Source organism: Orycteropus afer, unplaced genomic scaffold, assembly GCF_000298275.1.
Source record: "Orycteropus afer afer isolate SDZICR_OR568_19922 unplaced genomic scaffold, OryAfe1.0 scaffold00166, whole genome shotgun sequence".
Taxonomy (NCBI): Eukaryota; Metazoa; Chordata; class Mammalia; order Tubulidentata; family Orycteropodidae; genus Orycteropus; species Orycteropus afer.
Window position 1 is genome coordinate 2,718,965 of NW_006921753.1, and position 22,116 is coordinate 2,741,080.

Below are 22,116 nucleotides of genomic sequence, written 5' to 3' on the forward strand. Positions count from 1 at the left end.
ACAGAATATCTTAAGAAGAACAGGATACAGAACAGTGTGCAGTAATCCCTTAAACTAAAAGTATGTTTGGTAAATGAGTAGAATAAAACAAATACTTAGCACTAGTTTTTCCAGAGACTAGGATTTTGAGGGATATTCACTTTTGTGATATATATTTCACTATCATTTGAAATTTAACTATAAGCTTTTATAACCTTTCTAATTCAACACAAAATATTAGAGGATGTAAGTAGGAAAAAATAAATTATATCATACTGCTTTACCAGAGCCTTCTGGGATTAGATGTGAAAACTAAGCATAATTCACAAAGTTTTTCCTGGTAGTATTTTAGACTGACTTGAATTGGGTTTTCTTTAGTATGGGAAGATGTTCAGTTATGACGTAGGAAATTAACTGTTAATTCACATAGTACCTGAAAGATCTATCTATAGAGATCACTAGTTGCAGGATATCACAGAAACATTTTCCATTCACTCTTCTAAACTATCTCATGACTACTGTAACCTTCAACAGCAAACACATTGAGTACTTTCTATATACTGGGCAAAATACTAGGCTCTGAAAAGCTAGTGTCTCTAAGTTAGGCTTTAAAACCACCCATTGCCATCAGGTTGATTCTGACTCATAGTGACCCCCATAGGGTTTCCAAGGTTGTAAACCCTGTGGAAGCAGACTGCCTCATCTTTCTCCTACCGAACATCTGGAGGGTTTGAACCACCGACCTTTTAGTTAGCAGCCAAATGCCTTAACTATAGCACCACCAGTGCTCCTTAAAATGGTCTTTATAATGTTGATAAATGCTGGAGATGAATGTGAGCATTTTACCAGAGTTTAACATTATGAGCATAACACAGGAAATATGTAGCTGTTATGATGTGAAAGCCCACAGGTTTCTCACACTCTGACACTCTGATACTGAGAGACCAAGCAGAGTAGGTTTGAATAAATAGGGTTGATTTCAGAGGAATGTCAGTGCTTGCTTCAGGCCATATTCAGAAGTGCTCTTCCAATCCCCTCTGTACAGGCAAACTTTGAAACGTTTTCAGTACATTTACTCAATTTTATTGTTAGAAAAGAAATTGCATAGATAAAATTATGATTTTAAAGTGTACAGGGTGCAATTAAACTTCATTTTTTAAGGTTCTCAGCAAATCTTATCTGAAGTCTTAATATCACAATTTTCTTTATCTATGATGTGTCGGTATATTATCACTCTATAGGTAACACATAACCCACTTAATGTCAGTTTCCTTAATACCAAAGGCCTCTTGTGTTACTTTGTACATCAGTGATGTTTTTGAAGCCCAGCTATTCATGAATATGTCTTTCAGGGTTAGTTTGAAAACTGCAAGGCTTACATCTGTCTCATTCTTAGTCACAGTAGGACAAGAGAACCCAGTCATACTTAGGTTCACCATCCTCACTTAGGCGCTGAGTCAGTCTTAAAAAGACGACTTTATTGTGACTTTAAGGTAACTTCCTGGCATATAGCTATTAAGAACACATTCTATACTTAAGTACAAGGTATTTCAGTATTATCCACCTATTTGTGAATAGCAATGAAACACTGCTTGATGTATTACTGGAAAACTTTATGAATATCCTCAAAACTTGTCTGATAGACTGCCAGAAGATGAGCCTCTCAGGTTGGAAGGCACGCAAAATATGACTGGGGAAGAGGTACTTCCTCAAAGTAGAGTCGACCTTAATGACATGGGTGGGGTATAGCTTTTGGGACTTTTATTTGCTAATGGGGCAACACAAAATGGGAAGAAAAAGCTGCATACATCCTTTAATATCAGAATGTGGAATGTACGAAGTATAAATCTAGGAAAATTGGAAGTAGTAAAAAATGAAACTGAACGCATAAAGATTAATGTTGTAGGTATTAGTGAGCTGAAATGGACTGGTATTGGCCATTTGGAACCAGACAGTCATATGGTCTAGTATTCTAGGAATGACAGACTGAAGAGGAATGATGTCACATTTATCATCAAAAAGAATGTTTCAAGATCTGTCCTGAAGGACAGTGTTGTCAGTGATAGGATAGAGCCTAAGGTATTTGACTGCTAACCAGAAGGCTGGCAGTTCAAATCTACCAGCCACTCCTCAGAAGGAAGTTGGGCAGTCTACTTCCATAGAGGTTGTTGTTGTTGTTGTTGTTTGCCGTCGAGTCGGGCCCCGACTCATAGCGACCCCTCCTTGGGTTTCCGAGGCAGTATCACTACGGAAGTAGGATTGCCCAACCTTCCTTCCGAGGAGTGGCTGGTGGGTTTGAACCGCCAGCCGTCTGGTTAGCAGGCAAGTGCCTTAGGCACTATGCTACCAGAGCTCCTTCCACCTCATAAACCCAAGGAGGGGTTGCTATGAGTCCAATCAACTGAACGGCAGTGAGTTTTTTTTTTTTTTTTTAATGAGGAAGAGCAGCTAATACTAGTATTATTCAAATTTATACACTAACCACTAAAGCCAAAGATGAAGAAACTTAAGACTTTTACCAACTTCTACAATCTGAAATGAACAAAATACACAGTCAAGATGTATTATTACTGGTGATTGGAATGCAAAAGATATAAACAAAGAAGACTCTTTGGATATTGCAAAATATGGCCTGGGTGATAGAAATGATGCTGGAGATTGCATGATACAGTTTTGCAAGACCAACATATTCATTGCTAATACCTTTTTTCAAACAACATAAACAGCAACTGTACATATGGACCTTGCCAGATGAAATATACAGGAATCCAGTTGATTCCATTTGTGGAAAAGGCAATGGAGAAGCTCAATATTTTCAGTCAGTATAAGACCAGGAGTGGACTGTGGAAAAGACCATCAGTTGCTGAGATGCAAGTTCAAGTTGAAGTTGAAAAATACTCAAAAGAGTCCACAAGAACCAAAATACGATCTTGATTATATCCCACATGAATTTAGAAACCATCTGAAAAATAGATTTGATGCATTGAACACCAGTGACTGAAAACCAGACAAGTTGTGGGATGACATCATGAACATCACATACATGAAGAAAGCAAATAGTCATTAAAAATGCTGGAAAGGAAGAAAAGACCAAAATGGATGTCAGAAGAGACTCTGAAACTTGGTCTTGAATGAAGAGTGGCTGAAGTTTGGTTTGGTTTGGAAAGTGAATGGAAGAAATGATGAGATAAAAGAGCTGAAGAGATGATTTCAAAGGGCAGCTCAAGAAGACAAAGCAAAATATTATAACAAAATATGCATATACCTAGAGATCAGGCTGAAAGAACTGAAGAAAAAATCGAAGCCTTGAATTGTAACATTGAAGGAGTCTATAGGCAAAATATTGAATGATACAGGAAACATCAAAAGAAGATGAAAGGAACACGCAGTCACTGTACAAAAAAGAATTGGCCAGTGCGCAACCATTTCAGGAGGTTGCATATGATCAAAAACTGATGGTATTGAAGGAATTGGCAAAAAAAAAAAAACAAGGCTCCAGGAATTGATGGAATACCCATTGAGATGTTTCAACATATGGATACAGTGCTGGAGACACTTCCTAGTCTATGCCAGGAAATGTGGAAGACAGCTACCTGGTCACCTGACTGGAAGAGATCCATATTTGTGCCCATTCCAGAGAAAGGTAATCCAACAGAATTTGAAAATTATAGAACAATATCATTCATATCACAAGCAAGTGAAATTTTGCTGAAGATCATTCAAAAATGGTTGCAGCAGTATATTGACAGCTTCCAGAAGTACAAGCTGGATTTAGAAGAGGACATGGAAAGAGGGATATCATTGCTGATGTCACATGGTCTTAGCTGAAAAAAAGAATACCAGAAAGACGTTGAGCTGTGTTTTATTGATTATACAGAGGTATTATTTGACTTTGTGGATCATCACAAATTATGGATAACATTGCAAAGTATGGGAATTCCAGAATGCTCAGTTGTGCTCAAGAGGAACATGTACATAGACCAGGAGGCTGTCATTTGAACAGAATGAGGGGATACTGCATGGCTTAAATTCACGAAGGGTGTGCCTCAGGGTTGTATCCTTTCATTGTACTTATTCAATCTGTTTGCTGAGCAAATAATCCAAGAAGCTGGGCAAGAAGAATGTGGGATTCAAATTAGAGGAAGGCTCTTTAATAACCTGTGATATGCAATGACACAACCTTGCTTACAGAGAGTGAAGATGTCTTGATGCACTTACTGATGAAGTTCAAAGACTACAGTATGGATTACACCTCAACATACAATAAAAATCCTCACAACTATACCAATAAGCAGCATCATAATAAATGGAGAAAAGATTGAAGTTGTCATGGATTTCATTTTATTTGGGTCCATAATCAACACCCCTGGAAGCAGCAGTTAACAAATCAGATGTAATATCGCACTGGGCAAATCTGCTGCAGGAGTCCTCTTTAAAGTGTTAAGAAGCAAAGATAACTGAAGACTAAAATGCACCTAACTCAAGCCACAGTATTTTCAATCGCCTTATATGCAAAACCTGGACAATGAATAAAGGGAAGCTGACGAAGAGTTGATGCCTTTGAGTTGTGGTGTTGACGAAGAATACTAAAATTATCATGGACTGCCAGAAGAACAAATTTAACTGTCCTGGAAGAAGTGCAGCCAAGAGTGCTCCTTAGAAGCAAGAATGGCCAGACTTCATCCCACCTACTTTGGTCATGTCATTAAAAGGGACCATTCCCTGGAGAAGGATATCATGCTTGGTAAAGTAGAGGGTCATCGAAAAAGGGGAACAAGATGGATTGACACAATGGCTGCAACAATGGATAGTGTAGCAAGGATTGTGAGGATCATGCAGGACTGTGCAGTGTTTCACTCTGTAGTACATTGTTGTTGTTGTTGTTGTTGTTTGCCGTCGAGTCGGCCCCGACTCATAGCGATCCCTCTTTGGGTTTCCGAGGCAGTATCACTACGGAAGTAGGATTGCCCAGCCTTCCTTCCGAGGAGTGGCTGGTGGGTTTGAACCACCAGCCTTCTGGTGAGCAGTCAAGTGCCTTAGGCACTATGCTACCAGAGCTCCTCTGTAGTACATTGGGTCCCTATAATTCAGAGCTGACCTGATGACACATAATTACACGTAATTCCACTGTGCGTATTAACATCATTTGTTAATCCATTCATCTGTTGAAGGGCACTTAGATGATCTTTTTTTGCCACTGCAAATGAACACTGCAGCGATGAACATTGGTGTGGATGTGTCTATTCATGTCACAGCTCTTATTTCTTTAGGATGCATACCTTGCAGTGGGATTTCTGGAACATGCAGTATTTCTGTTTCTAGCTTTTTAAGGAAGTACCATATCATTTTCCACAATGGTTGTATCATCTTACATTACCATCAGCAGAATATGAGAGTTCCTATCTCCCTACAACCTCGCTGGCATTTGTTGTTTTCTGGTTTTTTGATCAGTGCTGTTGCTGCAATTAGATGGCATTTCATTGTAGTTTTTCAGCTCTCTAAATGGCTAATGATCGTGAGCATTTGTTCATGTATTTGTTGGCCACCTGAATGTCTTCTTTGGTGAAGTGTCTGTTAATATCCTTTGCCTATTTTTTAATTGGATTGTTTGTCTTTACTTTGTTGAAGTGTTGAAGTGTTCTATAAATTTTATGTATTCATCCCTTGTCAGATATGTCATTGCCAAAACTTTTTCCTAGTCTGTAGGTTCTCTTTTTATTTTTTTAGAAAGCTCTTTGATTTGCATAAATATTTAATATTTAGGAGGTCCTAGTTGTCCCAATTTTAAGGAGCTCTGGTGGTGCAGTGCCTAAGACATTTGACTGCTAACCAGAAGGTTGGCAGTTCAAACACACCAGCCACTCCACAATATCGTTTACAATATCCTCCAAAAGGTAGAATACTTAGGAATAAATCTAACTAAAATTATAAAAGACTTATACAGGAATACTACAAAACACAACTGTGAGCAACCAAGAGACATACATAAATGGAAAAACATGCCCTGGTCATGGATGGAGGACTTAACATTGTGAAAACATTAATACTATCCAAAGCGATCAATAGACACAATGCAATCCTGACCCAAATTCCAACAGCATTCTTTAACGAGGAAAAACTAATCACCGACTTTATTTGGAAAGGAAAAAAACTATTTCTTTGCAGCTATTGTAAATGGTATTGATTTGCTTTTCAGAGACTTCTAGGATAGAGGAATCCAACTGATTTTTATATATTGATCTTGTATCCTGCCACTGTGCTAAATCTTTCAATAAGTTTCAGTAGTTTTCTTGCTGAGTCTCTTGGGTTTTCTATGTATAGGATCATATCATCAGCAAATAGGGGTAATTGTACTTTTTCCTTACCAATTTGGATGCCTTTGATTTCCCTTTCTTGCCCTATTGCCCTGGTTAGGACTTAGAATACAGTGTTGATTAGAAGTGGAGGTAGAGGGCATCCTTGTCTGGTTTTAGTTCTCAGGGGAATAGTTTCAGTCTCTCTCCATTGAGAATAATTTTGGGTGTTGGTTTTATACATATTTCATTTATTATGTTGAGGAATGTCCCTTCTATTGCTATTTTGCTGAGAATTTTTACCAGGAACGGGAGTTGGATTTTATCAAATGCCTTTTCTGCATCTATTGATAAGATCATGTGATTCTATTCCTTTATTTTACTTATATGATGGATTATGTTGATTGTTTTTCTAATATTGAAACATCTTTGCATACCTGGGATGAATCCCACTTGATTCTGATGTATTATTGTTTTGATATGTTGTTGGAGTCTGTTGGCTAGGATTTTGTTGAAGATTTTTGCATCTATATTCATGAGGGATATTGGTCAGTAGTTTTCCTTTTTATGATGCCTTTGCCCGGTTTTGGTATGAAGGTTATGCTTGCTTCATAAAATGAATTTGGAAGGATTCCATCTTTTTCTGTGTTCTGGAATAGTTTGAGTAGGATTGATGTCAGCTCTTCTCTTGAATGATTGATAGAATTCTCCTGTGAAACCATCTGGGCCAGGACTTTTTTTTTTTTTGTTGGTTATTTTTTTATGACTTGTTCAGTTACTTTTTTGTTATGGGTCTGTTCAAATTTTCTACCTCAGTCTGTGTTAGTTTAAGTAAGTAGTGTTTCTAGTGTTTCTAGAAATTTCTCCATTTCTTCTAGGTTTTCAGATTTGCCGGGAGTGCAGTTCTTCATGTTGTTGTTGTTATGTGCCGTCGAGTCAGACCCGACTCATAGCGACCCCTCATTGGGTTTCCGAGGTGGTATCACTATGGAAGTAGATTGCCCAACCTTCCTTCCAAGGAGTGGCGGGTGGGTTTGAACCACCAGCCTTCTGGTTAGCTGTCGAGTGCCTTAGGCATTAGTAACCTGATACTATTTTTATTTCAGTTGGTTGTTTTGTGACGTTGTCCATTTCATTTCTTATTTGTGTTATTTGCATCTTCCTCTTGTTTTCCTTTGTTAAGTTTGTCATAGGTTTGTCAATTTTATTAATCTTTTGAAAAAATCAACTTGTAGTCTTGTTGAATTCTTCTGTTGTCTTTCTGTTTTCTGTTTCATTTATTTCTGCTTAACTCTTTATTAATTTCTTCTCTTCTGGTGACTGTAGGCTTTTCTTGCTCCTCTTTTCCTAATTGTTGGAGGTGTTGTGGTAAGGTATTTATTTTGGCTCGCTCTTCTTTTTTAATATCTGCATCTATTGCTATAAATTGCCCTCTGATAACTGCTTTAGCTATGTCCCAGAGATTTTGGTATATTGTGTTTTCATTCACATAAATGGTTAAAGGAACTTTTTTGTTCATTTTTTTTATTTCATCTACTACCCAGTCATTTTTTTAAGAAGAGTGTTACTTAGTTTCCAGACATTTGTTCTTTTTCCATTGATCTTCCTATTGTTGATTTCTAATTGTATAGCATTGTGAGCTGAAAGATGATTTGCAGTACCTTAATGTTCTTATATTTATTGAGACTTGCTTTGTGACCTAACATATGGTCTATCCTGGAGAATGTTCTGTGTGCTCTGGAAAAGAATATTGTGAAGTTTTCCTCACTGGAAAGTATATTTTGTTGTTATTAGGTGAAGTGCTCTGTAGATGTCTATAAGGTCAAGTTGGTTGATCATATTGTTCAGTTCTTCTGTATCTTTTTTTTAATTTCTTTCCAGTTCAATCATTTATTGAAAGTGATGTATTAAAGTTTCCTGCTATTACTGTACAGACATCTGTTTGTCTTTCAATTCTGTTAAAGTCTGCTTCAGGTATTTTGGGACTCTTATTGGGTGTATAGATATTTATTATGGTTTTGTCTTCTTGCTCAATCATTATGCAATGTCCTTCCTCATCTCTTATGATGGTTTTTGTATTAAAGAGTATTTTATCAGAACTTAATATTGACACTCCTGCCTTTTTTTGATTGCCATTTGCGTGATAAATCTTTTCCGACCTTTGATTTTTAGTCAATTTTTGTGTTTGTGTCTAAGATTTTGTTATAGATAGCATTTTGATGGGTCATGTTTTCTTATCCAGTCTGCAACTCTCCATCTCTGGAGTGGTGCATCTAATCCATATTTAGTGTAATTATAAACAAGTATGAATTTATTGCTGTCATTTTGTTATGTTTTTTCATGGTGTTGGTGATTTCTTTGTTCCATATAATTTTCTGTGCTAAGCTTATTTTGTTTATGAATTTAGTTATCATTTCCATCATTGCTATTGTTTTAGTATTGGCTAAATATTTTTGCCTCTCTTTTTCACTTTGATATGAAGGTTTATCATTTTTCTTTGCAGTTACTTTGTGATTTATAGTTTTCTTTCCAAGTTTTGAACTGTCTCTTCTATCTCGCAGTTGTCTTGATTTCCTCACCATTGAGAAGTTAGAGCTCTAACTACACTATATATTCCCTCTTTCATGTTTATTCTCACGCACTGCCATAGAATCAATACAACTCATAGTGACTCCTCCTTGGGTTTCCGAGGTGGTATTTCTACAAAAGTAGATTGCCCACTCTTTCTTCCAAGAAGTGGTTGGTGTGTTTGAACCACCAGCCTTCATTGTCTTCATTTATCAATTGATATATCTGGTTCACTGTTTACAGTCTTGTAAACTTATTTTACTTTGGATACTTCTGTAACTGTTTTGGTTTCTGGGTTATGTCATTATGTGTATTAATCACTGGTTTATGCCTGCTATCGTTGATTCTCTGTTAATGTAACTACCTTTATCATTTCTTATTAGGTTGGTCTGGTTTTAACAGATTCCCTTAACTTCTGTTTATCTGGAAATGTCCTAATTTCACCCTCATATTTGAGGGACAGTTTTGCTGGGTATATAAGTCTTTGTTGGCAATTTTTTTTTCTCTCAGGGCTTTATATATGTATCATGCTACTGCCTTCTCACCTGCATGGTTACTGCTGAGAAATTAGAGCTTAGTCTTATTAATTACCCTTTGTAGGTAACTTTTTGTTCTCTCATGCTGCTTTCAGGATTCTTTCTTTGTCTTTGGTTTTGGTGAGTTTGATGATGATATGTCTTGGTGATTTTCTTTTTGGGATCTGTCCTGTTTGGGGTTTGTTGAACTTCTTGAATGGACATCTTCTCTTCTTTCATCATATTAGGGCAATTCTCTTTCAACAAATCTTTGACAGTTTTCTCTGTGGTTTTATTTGTTTCTTCCTGTTATAGAATTCCGATTGCATATAGGTTATTCCTCTTGATGGTATCCCACATGAATCTTAGGCTTTCTTCATTATGTTTTGATCTTTTGTCTGACTGATCCCTTAACAAAGTAGTATTGAGATGTTTGTCTTCAATCTCACTGATTCTTTCTTCTATTGATTTGATTCTATTTCTTTGCCCATTCAATGTGTTATCTATTTCTCAAATCTTAGTATTGATCTTCTGGATTTCTGTTTCTTGTTCCTGTATCATTTCTAAATTTTTGTTTGTCAATTTGTTCTTGTACTGTTATAAATTGTTCTAGGATTTTGTCTGTGTTTTCCTTAATTTTACCAGTATTTTCCTTGATCTTGCCTGTGTTTTTATAGCTCTGTCCCTCAATTTATTGAAGGTACCTAAATATAATTTTTTAAATTACTCATCAGGGAGTTCCAATGCTACTGCTTCTTCAGGAATGTCTAGTCTATATCCTGGTCCCATGTTTGTACTACTTTGTCTTCTTTCTTTGTTTGTATTGTGATGGTCAGTTGTCTCTGAGACATTGTAACGTTGTTATATTTATGTTTAATTTATGGCTGTATGTTGGCGTGATTTACCCAAGATTTTTTATTTTTCCTTTATTTCCTTTTTGACATGTTGTGTGAGCAGAGTACTGTTGTCCTCTATTTGCTAGTTGTTAGCACCCTCATCAAGAAGGTGTGGGGTATAAGAATAACAAGGGGATATAGCACCATTCTAGTCATCTCCTGGTGGGTGTGACAGAATGAGAGTATGTGCACAGATTTCTGTTAGCTGTTTGTAAGGAGCAGTTGAGATTGAGTTGAGCTAGTATTGGCCACAATCTGTCATTGGTCAATTGGTGCAGCAGCAAGTGGTGGCCCTCACTCAGCAGGTATGGCTGCAGGAGGTGTAGGTATGGTTGGGTTGTGTGTAAACAGTTGCTGTTTTACACTCAGACAAAAACAAATAAAAATGAGGAAAAAGAAAAAACACAAACTACATAAGCAAATAGGAATAATTGCAAAAGAAAAGGTAATAAGTGAGAAGAAGAATTTTAAACATATTTTTTTAAAAAGACAAAGGTAATGAAAAACAGGAAAAACAAAGTATCTGTGGAGGTGGAAATGGGAAAAAAAAGCAACAACAAAAAAAAAATGTAATACTTTGTGAAAGAATAGTAAAGAAAAAATGGGAAAACTGCAAAGGGAAAAATAAGGGATAGCAAGAACCGAAAGAAAAAAAGAAAATTGGGACCAGGGAAGAAGAAGAACAACAACAACAAAAAAGAACCAAGAGCAGGGAAAGAGAATAAATAAATCAGTTAGAAGAAAGGAGGAAGATGGAAAGAATAATTTAAAAACAAAACTGTGGAGGGCAGGACAGTCTCTGTCAGGGTACAGACTGGGATGGAATTCCTGCTGGTTTGAAGGTGGGTGGAGGCTGGGGATGAGCACACCTCTGTTCATCAAGAGGGTGTGGGGTATAAGAATAACAAGAGGATGTAGCACCATTCTAGTCATCAGCCTCCAGGGCAGTTTGCCTGTGCTTTCCTAGACAAGCGGAGCCTACTCTTAGGTTGCTGTCCAGATTAGAATGCCACTTATGCATATTCATAATGGCCATGCTGCTTGCAGTTATCCAAAATGGCTGCGCCCCAGGATGGCCAGCAATCCACAGCTCTGTTTGTCTCCTTCTTCACTGCTTTCTTTTCTGGTTGTCAGCACCAGTGCAGTTCTTGCCCATGTAGACTTGGTGAGCAGAGCTGATTCTTAGGTTGTTACCAGGATACCACTTGCAAACATTCAAAGTGGCTGTGCCCTCAGGACATCCAGCAGCCCACAGCTCCATTGGTCTCCATTCTCAGTTTTCATTCAGGTTCTTCTGCTAATTGGTATTTAATCCACTTCTTTAATCTTTCCTTCAAAGCTCAGGATTCCAGGATTGTCTTCTGTATCAGTTTCAATTGGTTTCTCATTTCTTTGCTGCAGAGGGTCTGTGTAGCTTGTCTGCCTATTCCACCATCTTGCCAGAAGTTCCCCATTGGCTAGAATTTTGTTGAAGATTTTTGTGTTTGTATTTGTGAGGGTTACTAGTCTGTTAATTTTCTTTTTTAGTGGTGTCTTTGTCTGGTGGTATCAAAATGAATTTATTTTCTGTATTCTAGAATAATTTGAATAGAATTTGTGTCAGCTTTTCACTGAATGTTTGATAGAATTCACCAGTGAAACTGTCCATACCAGGACTTTTTGGGAGGGGGCAGTTTTTTTTATGATCTGTTCAATTTCTTCTTTTGTTATAGATCTGTTCAAATTTTCTAGCTAAGAATGTATTAGTATAGATAGGTAATATGTTTCTAGAAATTTGTCCATTTCTTCTGGGTTTTCTAATTTGTTGGAGTACAGTTCTTCATGCTGTTGTTGTGTGCCATTGAGTCAGTTCTGACTCATAGTAGTCCTATGAATTGTCCAGTACTTCATAATAATCTGTTACTATTCTTTTTATTTCAGTTGATTCTGTTGTGACATTGCCTATTTCATTTCTTATTCATGTTATTTCCATCTTCTTTTTCTTTGTTAAATTTGCCAATGCTTTGTTGATTTTCTAAATCTTTTCAAAGAACCAACTTCTAGTCTTGTTGATTCTTTCTCTTGTTTTTCTGTTCTTTTTCTAATTGTTGGTGATGTTGACTTAGGTGTTGATTTGGGTTCTTACTTTTTGATGTGTGCATTTATTCCAATAAGTTGTCCTTTGAGCACTGCTTTTGCTGTGTCCCAAGATTTTGGTATCTTGGGTTTTCATTCTCATTTGATCCAAGGACCTTGTTTGGTGTTTTACTTCTTCTACTCAGTAGTTTTTAAATAAATGTTACTCACTTTCCATATTTTTTATTTTCCCTTGATCTCCCTGTTGATTTCTAATTTTATAGGATTGTTATTTGAGAAGATGCTTTTGTTGAGGTTTGCTTTGTGGGTTAACATATTTGGTCTGTTCTGGAGAACGTGCTGCGCATGGACAAGACAGTATATTACATCATTGTTCAGCAAACAACAACATCTATTCAGTCAAGTTGGTTGATCGTATTGTTTAGATCTTCTGTATCTTTGTTGAGTTTCTTTCTGTTTGTTCTGTCTGTCCTTCATCAAGTGTGGTGTATTAAAATCTCCTGTTACTGAACTGTATCTCTTTTCAATTTTGTTAGAGTTTTATTTATTTTAGAGATCCATCATTGGGTGCATAAATAGTTACTATTATGTCTTCATTATAAAATGCCCTTCTTTGTCTCTTATAATGGATTTTGACTTAAAATTTGTTTTATGTGAAATACTGCTAATCCTGTTCTATTTTGGATACAGTTTGCTTGATACGTTTTTATTCAGTCCTTTAACTTTTAACTTTTATCTTTGCATCTAAGGTGTGTCTCTTGTAGGCAACATATTGATCAGGCTTTTTTTTTTTTATAAATCCATTCTGCTACTAGTCAGTCTCTTGATGGATCCATTTAATCCCTTTACATTGAGTGTGATTATTGATAGGTATGGATTCATGTCCTATTTCTGTCAGATTCAATTTCTTTTTCCTATCAGATTCATTGCTGTTATTTTGTTATACTGTTTTTGTGGTGTTAACCCTTTCCCTTTTGTCCTCTTAATTTTCTGTACAGAGTTCTTTTTGTATATAAATTTCCTTTTCTTATCAATTGTTGTTTTGTGTTTATTGAGTTTTTTGGTTTTCTTCCACTTTATATTGGTGAGTAGAGTTAATACTTTTCTTTGTGGTTACCCTAAAGTTTACATTTATCCTCTTAAAATTAAAAGTCTGTTATGTCTTGAAATTACCCAGACTTCCTCCCCATATGAAAGTTTTATAACTACATTTTTCATTCCCTCTTACTGTTTAGAAGTTTTCTTTGTTTACTGATTAATTCCTGTGAATCCCAGTAGTCAGTTTTTTAGCTTTATTTTACTTTTGCAAAGTCTTTGTCTGGCTTGGTATCTGGGTGATGTTTTCATGTGTCTTTGTCTCAGGTTGTTGTCTAATGTCATTGGTTCTTTATCTGAAGGACTCCTTTCAATATTTTTTTGTAAGTCTGGTCTGGTTTTTACAAATTCCCTTAGCTTCTGCTTGTCTGAAAATATCTTAGTTTTACTGTTGCTTTTCAAAGACAATTTTGCTGGATATAGAATTGCTTGGTTGTAAATTATTCTTTCATAATTTTATATATGTCACCCAGTGCATTCTTGCCTGCATGGTTTCTGCTGAGATATCAGACCTTAGTCTTATTGGTGCCCCATTGTATGTAATACTTTGTTTTTCCTAAGCTACTCTCAGAAATTTTCTTTGTGGTTTTGGAAAGTTTGATAATGATACGTTTTGATGCCTTTCTTTTGGAATCTATCCTGAACTGGACTTTCTTTGAGCTTTTTGGATGGAAACAACCTTGTCTTTCATGATCTTAGGAAAGTTTTCTGCCACCAAATCTTTAATAATTCTCTTCAGTACTTCTTTTCGTTTCTTCCTTTCTTGGAATTCCAGTCATACATAGGTTATTCCTCTTGATAATGTTTCATGTAACTCTTTGGCTCTCTTCATTTTTCTTCATCCTTTTTTCTGAGTGTTCCTCAAACAAGTTAGTTTCAAGGAATTTGTCTTCTTTTTCCATTGATTCAGTCTTTCTTCTTTGTCCTGCCATTGAGTAACCAACTTTTGATATTTTATTGTTAACTTTCTGGATCTCTGGTTATTGTTTTTGTATGGTATCTAATTATTTATTTTTCATTTTGTTCTGTTATTTTCCTGAATTCTTCTAGGGTTTTGTCTGTGTTTCCTTGATCTCTTTGAGGATCCTATATATAAGTCTTTTGAACTCCTTATCACATAGTTCTGGTATCATTACTAACTTTCAGAGGTTTTCTGCCTCTTTACTTCATTCATTTGCTTGAGCCATCTTATCCTATTTGTTTATATGATTTGATATTATCTTATGTCTCCAAGGCATTTAAATGTCATTTATTGATTGATTGTATGTATGTTTGCTTAATCCTGATTTTTGTTTTGATGTATTAGGACAGGTGGGTCAGACGTGCATTGCTGATTGCTCCTCTGACAGAATGAGAGCACTCACCTCCTGTCTCTGGATGAGCAGGGTAGCAGTGGGCAGGGCGAGCCCTTGTTGCTGTTCTCTGGATGTGTGAGGTGTCTGAGGGCAGGCTGGGCAGGTACAGACCATCACCAGTCATTGGTCCAGTACTGTGGGTGCATTCTCTGCTGTTTGCTGGCTGGGATAGGTGGCAGGAGGGGAATATGTCAGGTGGCCAGGAAAGCAAGAATGTTCCCCCTCTGCTTGACAGAAGGGTTGGGGGTTGAGGTGTGCATTCAGGAGCACAGGAATGCTCCCTGCCACTCAGCAAGTTGGATCGGGCTTGTGTGAGGGTTGAGGCAGGTGGCTAGAAGCATGGGAATGCTCTCCTACCCTTTGGGTAGGGATTTGGGTCAGGCTACTAGGAGCATTGGGTCAGGCAGCCAAGGGCCTAGAAAGCTACCCCTCACTCAGCAGGTTAGGGCAGGCTCAGCGGGTCAAGTGGGGACCTCCTGCTCACACTCTCTGGGTCTATTACTCTTGTGTTTATCACACTTCCACCCAGTTTATCTCTGGCTCCTGGCTTCCTCCTTGTTCTATGGATACACAGATGCCTGGAGTTCTCGCCCTCCTTCCTGTACTTTCCCATCTTAGGTCTGGTTCAAGTTCTGCTTACCTTACTTCACTTTGGTTAGGTATGTCTACACTCTTTTTCTGTCTTCTGTTTAGAATTCCATGAAATTGTCTTCCTGCCTTCCTCACTTAGGATCACTCCTGGCTTTGTGTCAAGATGGCCATACTGTGTGGGCTGACTGGCAGGGCACCTCTGCTCTGTGTTTCTCCTTGTTTGCTCTTTTTGATCAGTTTCTTTTTCCAGTTAGTGTTTGATCTAACTCTTTATCTTTTCATTTGACATACAGCATTCTAAGATTGCCATCTTTATCTGTTTCATTTACTTTTTCAAGTCTTTGTTGTAGAAGGACAGCATGGTATATATGACTGAGCTGCCATCTTGATCCTCCTTCCCATGGTTGTGTTTGAAGCTCTTTGAATATATTAACTTCATTAATAGTCATAGCTGTCCTTTAAAGTGAAGGTACTGTGTTATACCCAAGTAACATTTATTCTCTTCTGAAAAACAGAGAGGTGTTTAAGACATTGTCCAAGGTCACACAGCTTTAGAGTTGGGCTTCAAACCCAGGATATGTGGCCACACAGCACTGTTCTCTCAGCTACTATGTTATACTGTTTACTTCCAGTAAAGGTATAGATTAGGGAAAATGTAATTGTAGCATCTTGTGATCAAATTTTGTTATCTAAGTAACTTATACTGTTTATTTTAAGGCCACAGCTTTAATTTTTATTTTTCCATCTCCACAATAACATAAAGTAACAAACATTTTTTGTTTTTTGGTGCAGTAAGTAGATTCCAACTCATAGCAACCTTATAAGACAGAGTAGAATTGCACCATAGAATATCTAAGGCTATAAATTGTAACAAGAGCAGAATGCCAGGTCTTTTCTTCTGCAGAGCAGACTCTGGGTTCTAACTGGCAACTTTTCTGTTAGCCACCAAGTGCTTAACCATAGTACCACCAGGACTTCTAGAACATTCATGTGCAGGACTTAAAGTGGTTATAATAATTATTAATTGTGATTTTGTTTTCTTTCTCCCCAGTTTCGTGGTTTTCTCCAAAAGAAAATATTCTCATCGTTGTTTTCCCTATTTTGGCTGTGCTTCTGTCCTGGGGACAGTTTGGTATTGTGAGTAAGTATTTATTTATTTTTTTTATTTATGCTTCAGTGATGAAATGGTTATTTCTGAGAGGCAGTATTAGAGAAATACATTATTTAATAGAAGTTTATATTAAAAAGGATGTTATTGTATTAAAAAAAATATGCAGTTTGAATATGTTAATATTCTCCCTGAATATTATTACCCTCCATATTTTGCATACTTACATTTTACTGAAGTTCACATTTAATTCATAAGAAGCTGGCTGTTATTTATTGATTGTACCTCACAAACATGAATAGTGAGAATACTACTAATTACAGTATTACAGTATTTTAAACTTATCTTCTATTTTTTTTTACTTGTGATTTGGGTGAAAATTTACAGAGCAAATGCACTTTCCATACAGCAGTTCACATACACTCTGTCTCATGACATTGACCACAATTTACCACAGTGCAATGGCTCCCCTCCTGTTTCCTCCCGACAGTTACCTCTTTCCTGTGTCCATCCCTCCATGCATTCCTGCCCCCCGAGCTGTCTCCCTATGCATAAGCAGCCCTTCTTTCTCCCATGCTTGTTCTCTCCAAGGAGTGTATCTACCCAAGGTAAATGTTCAACTCATATGCCTGTCTATTGTTTGGTTGGAAGCCACAGGCGTGCATTCAATTCCAGACCTGAATGGCATCTAGGAGCCATAGTCTCATTTGTTCCACCAGGCTCTATCAGGCCAGCAAACCTGGTCCTGGTCCTCCCCCATTTTTTTCCCAAATGATTTTGAGTTTTGTTCCACATTGTTCTTCCTGTCTATCCAGGATCTCCTACGTAGATCCTCTTCCAAGTGGTTGACAGTAGTAGCCAGGCACCATCTAGTTCTTCTGGTCTCATAGTCATATAGGCTGCAGATTGGATGGTGTACCAGTTGCTAGGACTAATTGTTTCCATGAATTTTTGTTTTTCTTCATTCTTCTTGGCTCTGGATGAGGAGAGACCCATCGTTGCATCTAGATGGCACCTTGCAAGCTTTTAAGATCCCATTTGCTACTTGCCACAGTGGGAGGTGGAACAATGTTTTGTGTACTATGTTATGCCAATTCAGCTTGGTGTCCTCTGTGACTATGGTCCTGAGCCCACAACTTCAACTACTCAGTCCCTCTGGGTAGCTGTCTGTGACCAAGCAGTGACTACAACCTTGACCCTTGTCAGCTCCATTATACACCTGGGAATTCAGATCATACACATAAAGTTATAGGACCGCTGTCTGCCAACCCTATACATGTTCTTGGATGTCTTCATAGACATACTAATATTTCAGCCTGTCCACCCATCTATCCACCCATATACCTGTGTTTGCCTTCACTGACCACGCCGTACTATATGTGCAGAAGGGTTCATCTTTGTTGCCTGTACTTCCCACGTACCTCTCTATGTCTTTCTCTTCCTCAATGCCACTATATTGATCACTCACATTTGGTACGTTGCCCTTCTCTTCACCTAAATCAAAACTTATCTCTATCTATCTAGCAGTATTCCCTCCCTTCCCTTCCCACCCCTGGTAACCAACAAAGAAAATGTCCTTCCATAGATAAGCATTTCCTTGACTTTTAAAATAATGGACTAATACAGTATTTGTCCTTTTGTGATTGACTTATTTCACTCAGCATAATGCCCTCCAAGTTCATCTACGTAACTTATCTGCTATTTGAATATTTCAGAACATTTACACACATACTATTTGTTAAACAAATAGTCACAGCCTACATTAGTGTTAAGAAATGATGTTATGTTTTCAACATTAAGAATCCCAGTTTGAGTTTCTCTATATACATGTGTTCACCCATGAAAACCACAGTTTGACCATGTTTTGTCATTCTTACTATAGTTCTGAATTCTCTAAGGAAGCAGTCATGAGAGAGTTGTGTTCTGTAATCACACTTTGCTATAATAATCATGTAACCAAACTTGTAGGACAAAGGTTGATGCTGTATCAGACTTAGCACCAACAATATAGAATTGCCATAACCAAGTAAATGGATACTGTGCATGCTGGTTGATGTTTATACTTAATTGTATTTTCATACTAATTTAGGGAAGGAAAGTTACTAAATTGGTATGAAGTCCTGAGATGACAGATGTCTAAGTTTTTAAAATGTAAGATGTATATCTAGTCTCCCTATAGTACATTAAAATACTCATTGGAGCCAGTAAACATACAACTCAAGTGTGTTGTTGTTGTTGTTGTTGTTGTTATGTGCCGTTGAGTTGGCCCCGACTCATAGCGACCCCTCTTTGGGTTGCCGAGGCAGTATCACTATGGAAGTAGATTGCCCAACCTTCCTTCCGAGGAATGGCTGGTGGGTTTGAACCGCCAGCCTTCTGGTTAGCAGTTAAATGCCTTAGGCACTACACTACCAGAGCTCCTGTACAAGTCAAGTAGTAAATAATATTGATTTCATTTATTTAACAACCTTTTGAAAAGTGAAAGCTATATATTGTAGTGGAGTGGCATCATATATTTCACAAATCTTACTTTCACTCAGACATATAAGCTACGTATATCCATGTGATATATGCAGATGGAAGGGAGATGACTGATTATATATTTTAAGGACTCTTCTCATTGTATAACACTATGGAAATGCTCTTTGATTTCAAAGATGTTCCCAGCTTTCATCTGAAAGGAGAAGGGGAAAGAATGGATTGACGGTGGCCAACTGTCAAGACATTTCCAAATTCTTTCAAGGCACTGTCTAGACTTCTTCAGGAAATTCTCTTAGAATTTCAATATGTCTTTTATATCAAGAAAAATAATGACATTCAAGACCTATTTAGTCTTCATTGATGGTAGGGGAAGCCTTGAACAGTATTGGCAAACCTAGGCTTTAAAAACTAAGTCGTGTGATTTGAATAGGGAACAGCCTTTTTTTAAGTTCATGAAATAATTTCATAATAGTATGATTTGCTGAATTTGGATTGATAGAATTTTCTGGTCGTGACATTATCATTAGTGACATTATTATTCATGGAATGAACCAAGGGTGAGTAGCATGGTTGATTTAGTTCCATCTGTTCACTGTCAACTATTATTTTTACAAAATAAGCCTTAAGATTTTTTTCTGAGTTAAAAATGTAATATTTTGTATAATATAGGAAGTTATGGAGGAAAAACAAAAATCATCTGTAGTCCCACAACCTAGAAATAAACTATTGGCATATTTTAGTTACTTTTCTGCCTCCCTTTCTTTTTTCTACACATTTTTTGTTATCTTTCTTTAAAAAAAAAAATGTAATAGGACAGATACGGCTTCTATACTTGCACATCCTGATTTTTCCCTCATGTCTTCAAAAACCTTTTTATAGCTGCCTGTGCTCTACTTTTATGGATGTATTATAATTTACTTAACTCTCATCTTGATGGATATTTGGATATTTAAGGGTGTTTCTTTTCTTTTCTTTTTTGATACTATGAAAGTACCTCTGCTGAAGATACAGAAGACTGAAAATGGCAGAGATATTTTAAGCCTCTTGATACATACTGCTAATATGTTTTCCAGAAGCATTGTATTATCCATACTGTAGATGAGAATACTTTTCACCTCATGATCCTGACGTTATAATTCTAAAGTCTTTGCTAACTGGGTGGATGAAAAAACATTTCACTTTAATTTTCATGTTTGTGTTTATGAAGTTGAATGTTTTTTTTTTCTGTATTTATTTTACAGGTTTATTTTAAGGAAAGTGGTTATGAACCTAAAGAAACATTTTGGTGGAAAATTTTACATAGCCTTATCTTAGCATAAGTACATGTGGTGTGGGGCATACCTATATACTCAACTTGCCCAACCTAAACTCACAGTTAAAGATGCAGGGGATAGAGAAAACAAAACCATATACATTGCCATCATGTCACTTCTGACTCATGACCACCCATGTGCTTCAGAGTAGAACTGCACTTCACAGAATTTTCTTTGCTGTAATCTTATGAAAACAGATCACCAGGCATTTCTTCCACAGGACTGCTGGATGAATTTGAACCACCAGCGTTTTGCTTAGTAGCTAAGCACACAAACTGTGTTACCCAGAGGACCTCTGATGTTGAGGATAATGGTAGCTAAATATTTTTTGAGCTCTTGTTCTGTGTGATAGGCACTGTGCAAAAAAGCACTGTACATCTGAACTTGTTTATTTCTCCCAGGAACTCTGTGGGGATAGGTACTATTGTTGTCATTCCTATTTTATAGGTAAACAACTGAGGCAAAATAAAGATAGGCAGTTTGCCCACAGTCACCCAGTTGTTTTCTGGCAGTGCAGGGACTTGAAATAGTGCTATTCATTACAACACTATACTACTTCCCCATCTGGAATTTCTTTAGAGAAATCTCTTTCCATAAAGGGTGGACCTGCTACTTGTATCTGGGTACACAAATGGAGTAGGTGGGACTATTATTGATTGAGCCTGGTATAGACTTAATTTGTTTGTTAATTCAGCAAATACTATTTCTAGGGTGCCTACTGATAGGTAGCCACTGGTGTAAATGCTAGAGACTTAAAAGTGAAGCTCATATTGCCTCTGACTTTGTAGCACTCAGTTTTCAGGGGACAAGACACGTGTGTGTGTGTGTGTGTGTGTGTGTGCTCTATTGGTGCTCTTTGTAGGAGACCTCTTGTCTATGGCCTGGGATTCTACCAAATAAGAAAGCACCTTTATTTTCAATGCTTAGTTATATGGGGTCTTTTTGTTTGTTTGTTTTTACAATCTAGTATGTTTCAGCCTCTAAGGTAATAATAGTAGCTCAAACCCATAACTTCACTTTCCAGATTCCTAACTCCTCTTAATTTTTCCTAATCACAATTTATAGTCTATGCTTGAAGGCAGAGTTTCTCTCAGTGGTTTATCTAACTCTGTATGTGAGTCCTTTGTTGTCTAAAAGAAAACCTGGACATTTTGGTAAAGCCAACAGATTATGCCCTTACTTTGAGTATAAATAAGTTTGTTGGTTTATTTGTTGCATTGTAGTAAAAATATATATAACAATACATTTGCCAATTCAACCTTTTTTACATGTACAGTTCAGTAATAACATTGATTATGTTAGCGTATTATATGACCCCATCCATTTCCACATTATTCCACAACCATTTAACAGAAGCTTACGGCCCCTAAGTTTCTCCCTTACCCCCTTTCTCCCACCCTTAGTAACCACTAATAAACTTCAGTCTCTGTACATTTGTCATTGCTCATACCTTATTTGTCCATTTATGACTAACTTATTTCACTCAGCATAATATTTTCAAGATTCACCCATGTTTTAGTATATATCAGGACTTCATTTCACTTTAGGACTGAGTAGTATTCTATTCTCAATGGGTGCTCTGTCGCTTCCCAGAGCCTTGTTCTTCACCAATTCTTTCATTGTAGCTTTGACTTCCCCCTTCAGTACCATTGGTTCTAGATCATATGCTAACTCCTGAAATGGATGAAGATTGACCAGTTCTTTTTGGTACAGTGACTCTGTGTATTCCTTCCATCTTCTTTTGATGTTCCCTGCATCATTCAATGTTTTGCTCTTAGAATTTTTCAGTATTGCAACTCGAGGCTTAATTTTTTTCTTCAGTTCTTTCAGCTTGAGAAATGCTGAG

General features: G+C 37.0%; 1 protein-coding gene across 1 annotated transcript in view; it reads left to right on the forward strand.

Annotated features, from left to right (window-relative positions):
- The window catches only part of CD47 (CD47 molecule), an 85,986-nt gene that overhangs the window by 14,070 nt on the left and 49,800 nt on the right, over positions 1-22,116 (forward strand). Inside the window, exon 2 of the mRNA XM_007946585.2 lies at positions 16,420-16,509. Within this exon, the coding sequence (XP_007944776.2) occupies positions 16,420-16,509 (90 nt within the window). The remainder of the gene's footprint in view (positions 1-16,419; positions 16,510-22,116) is intronic.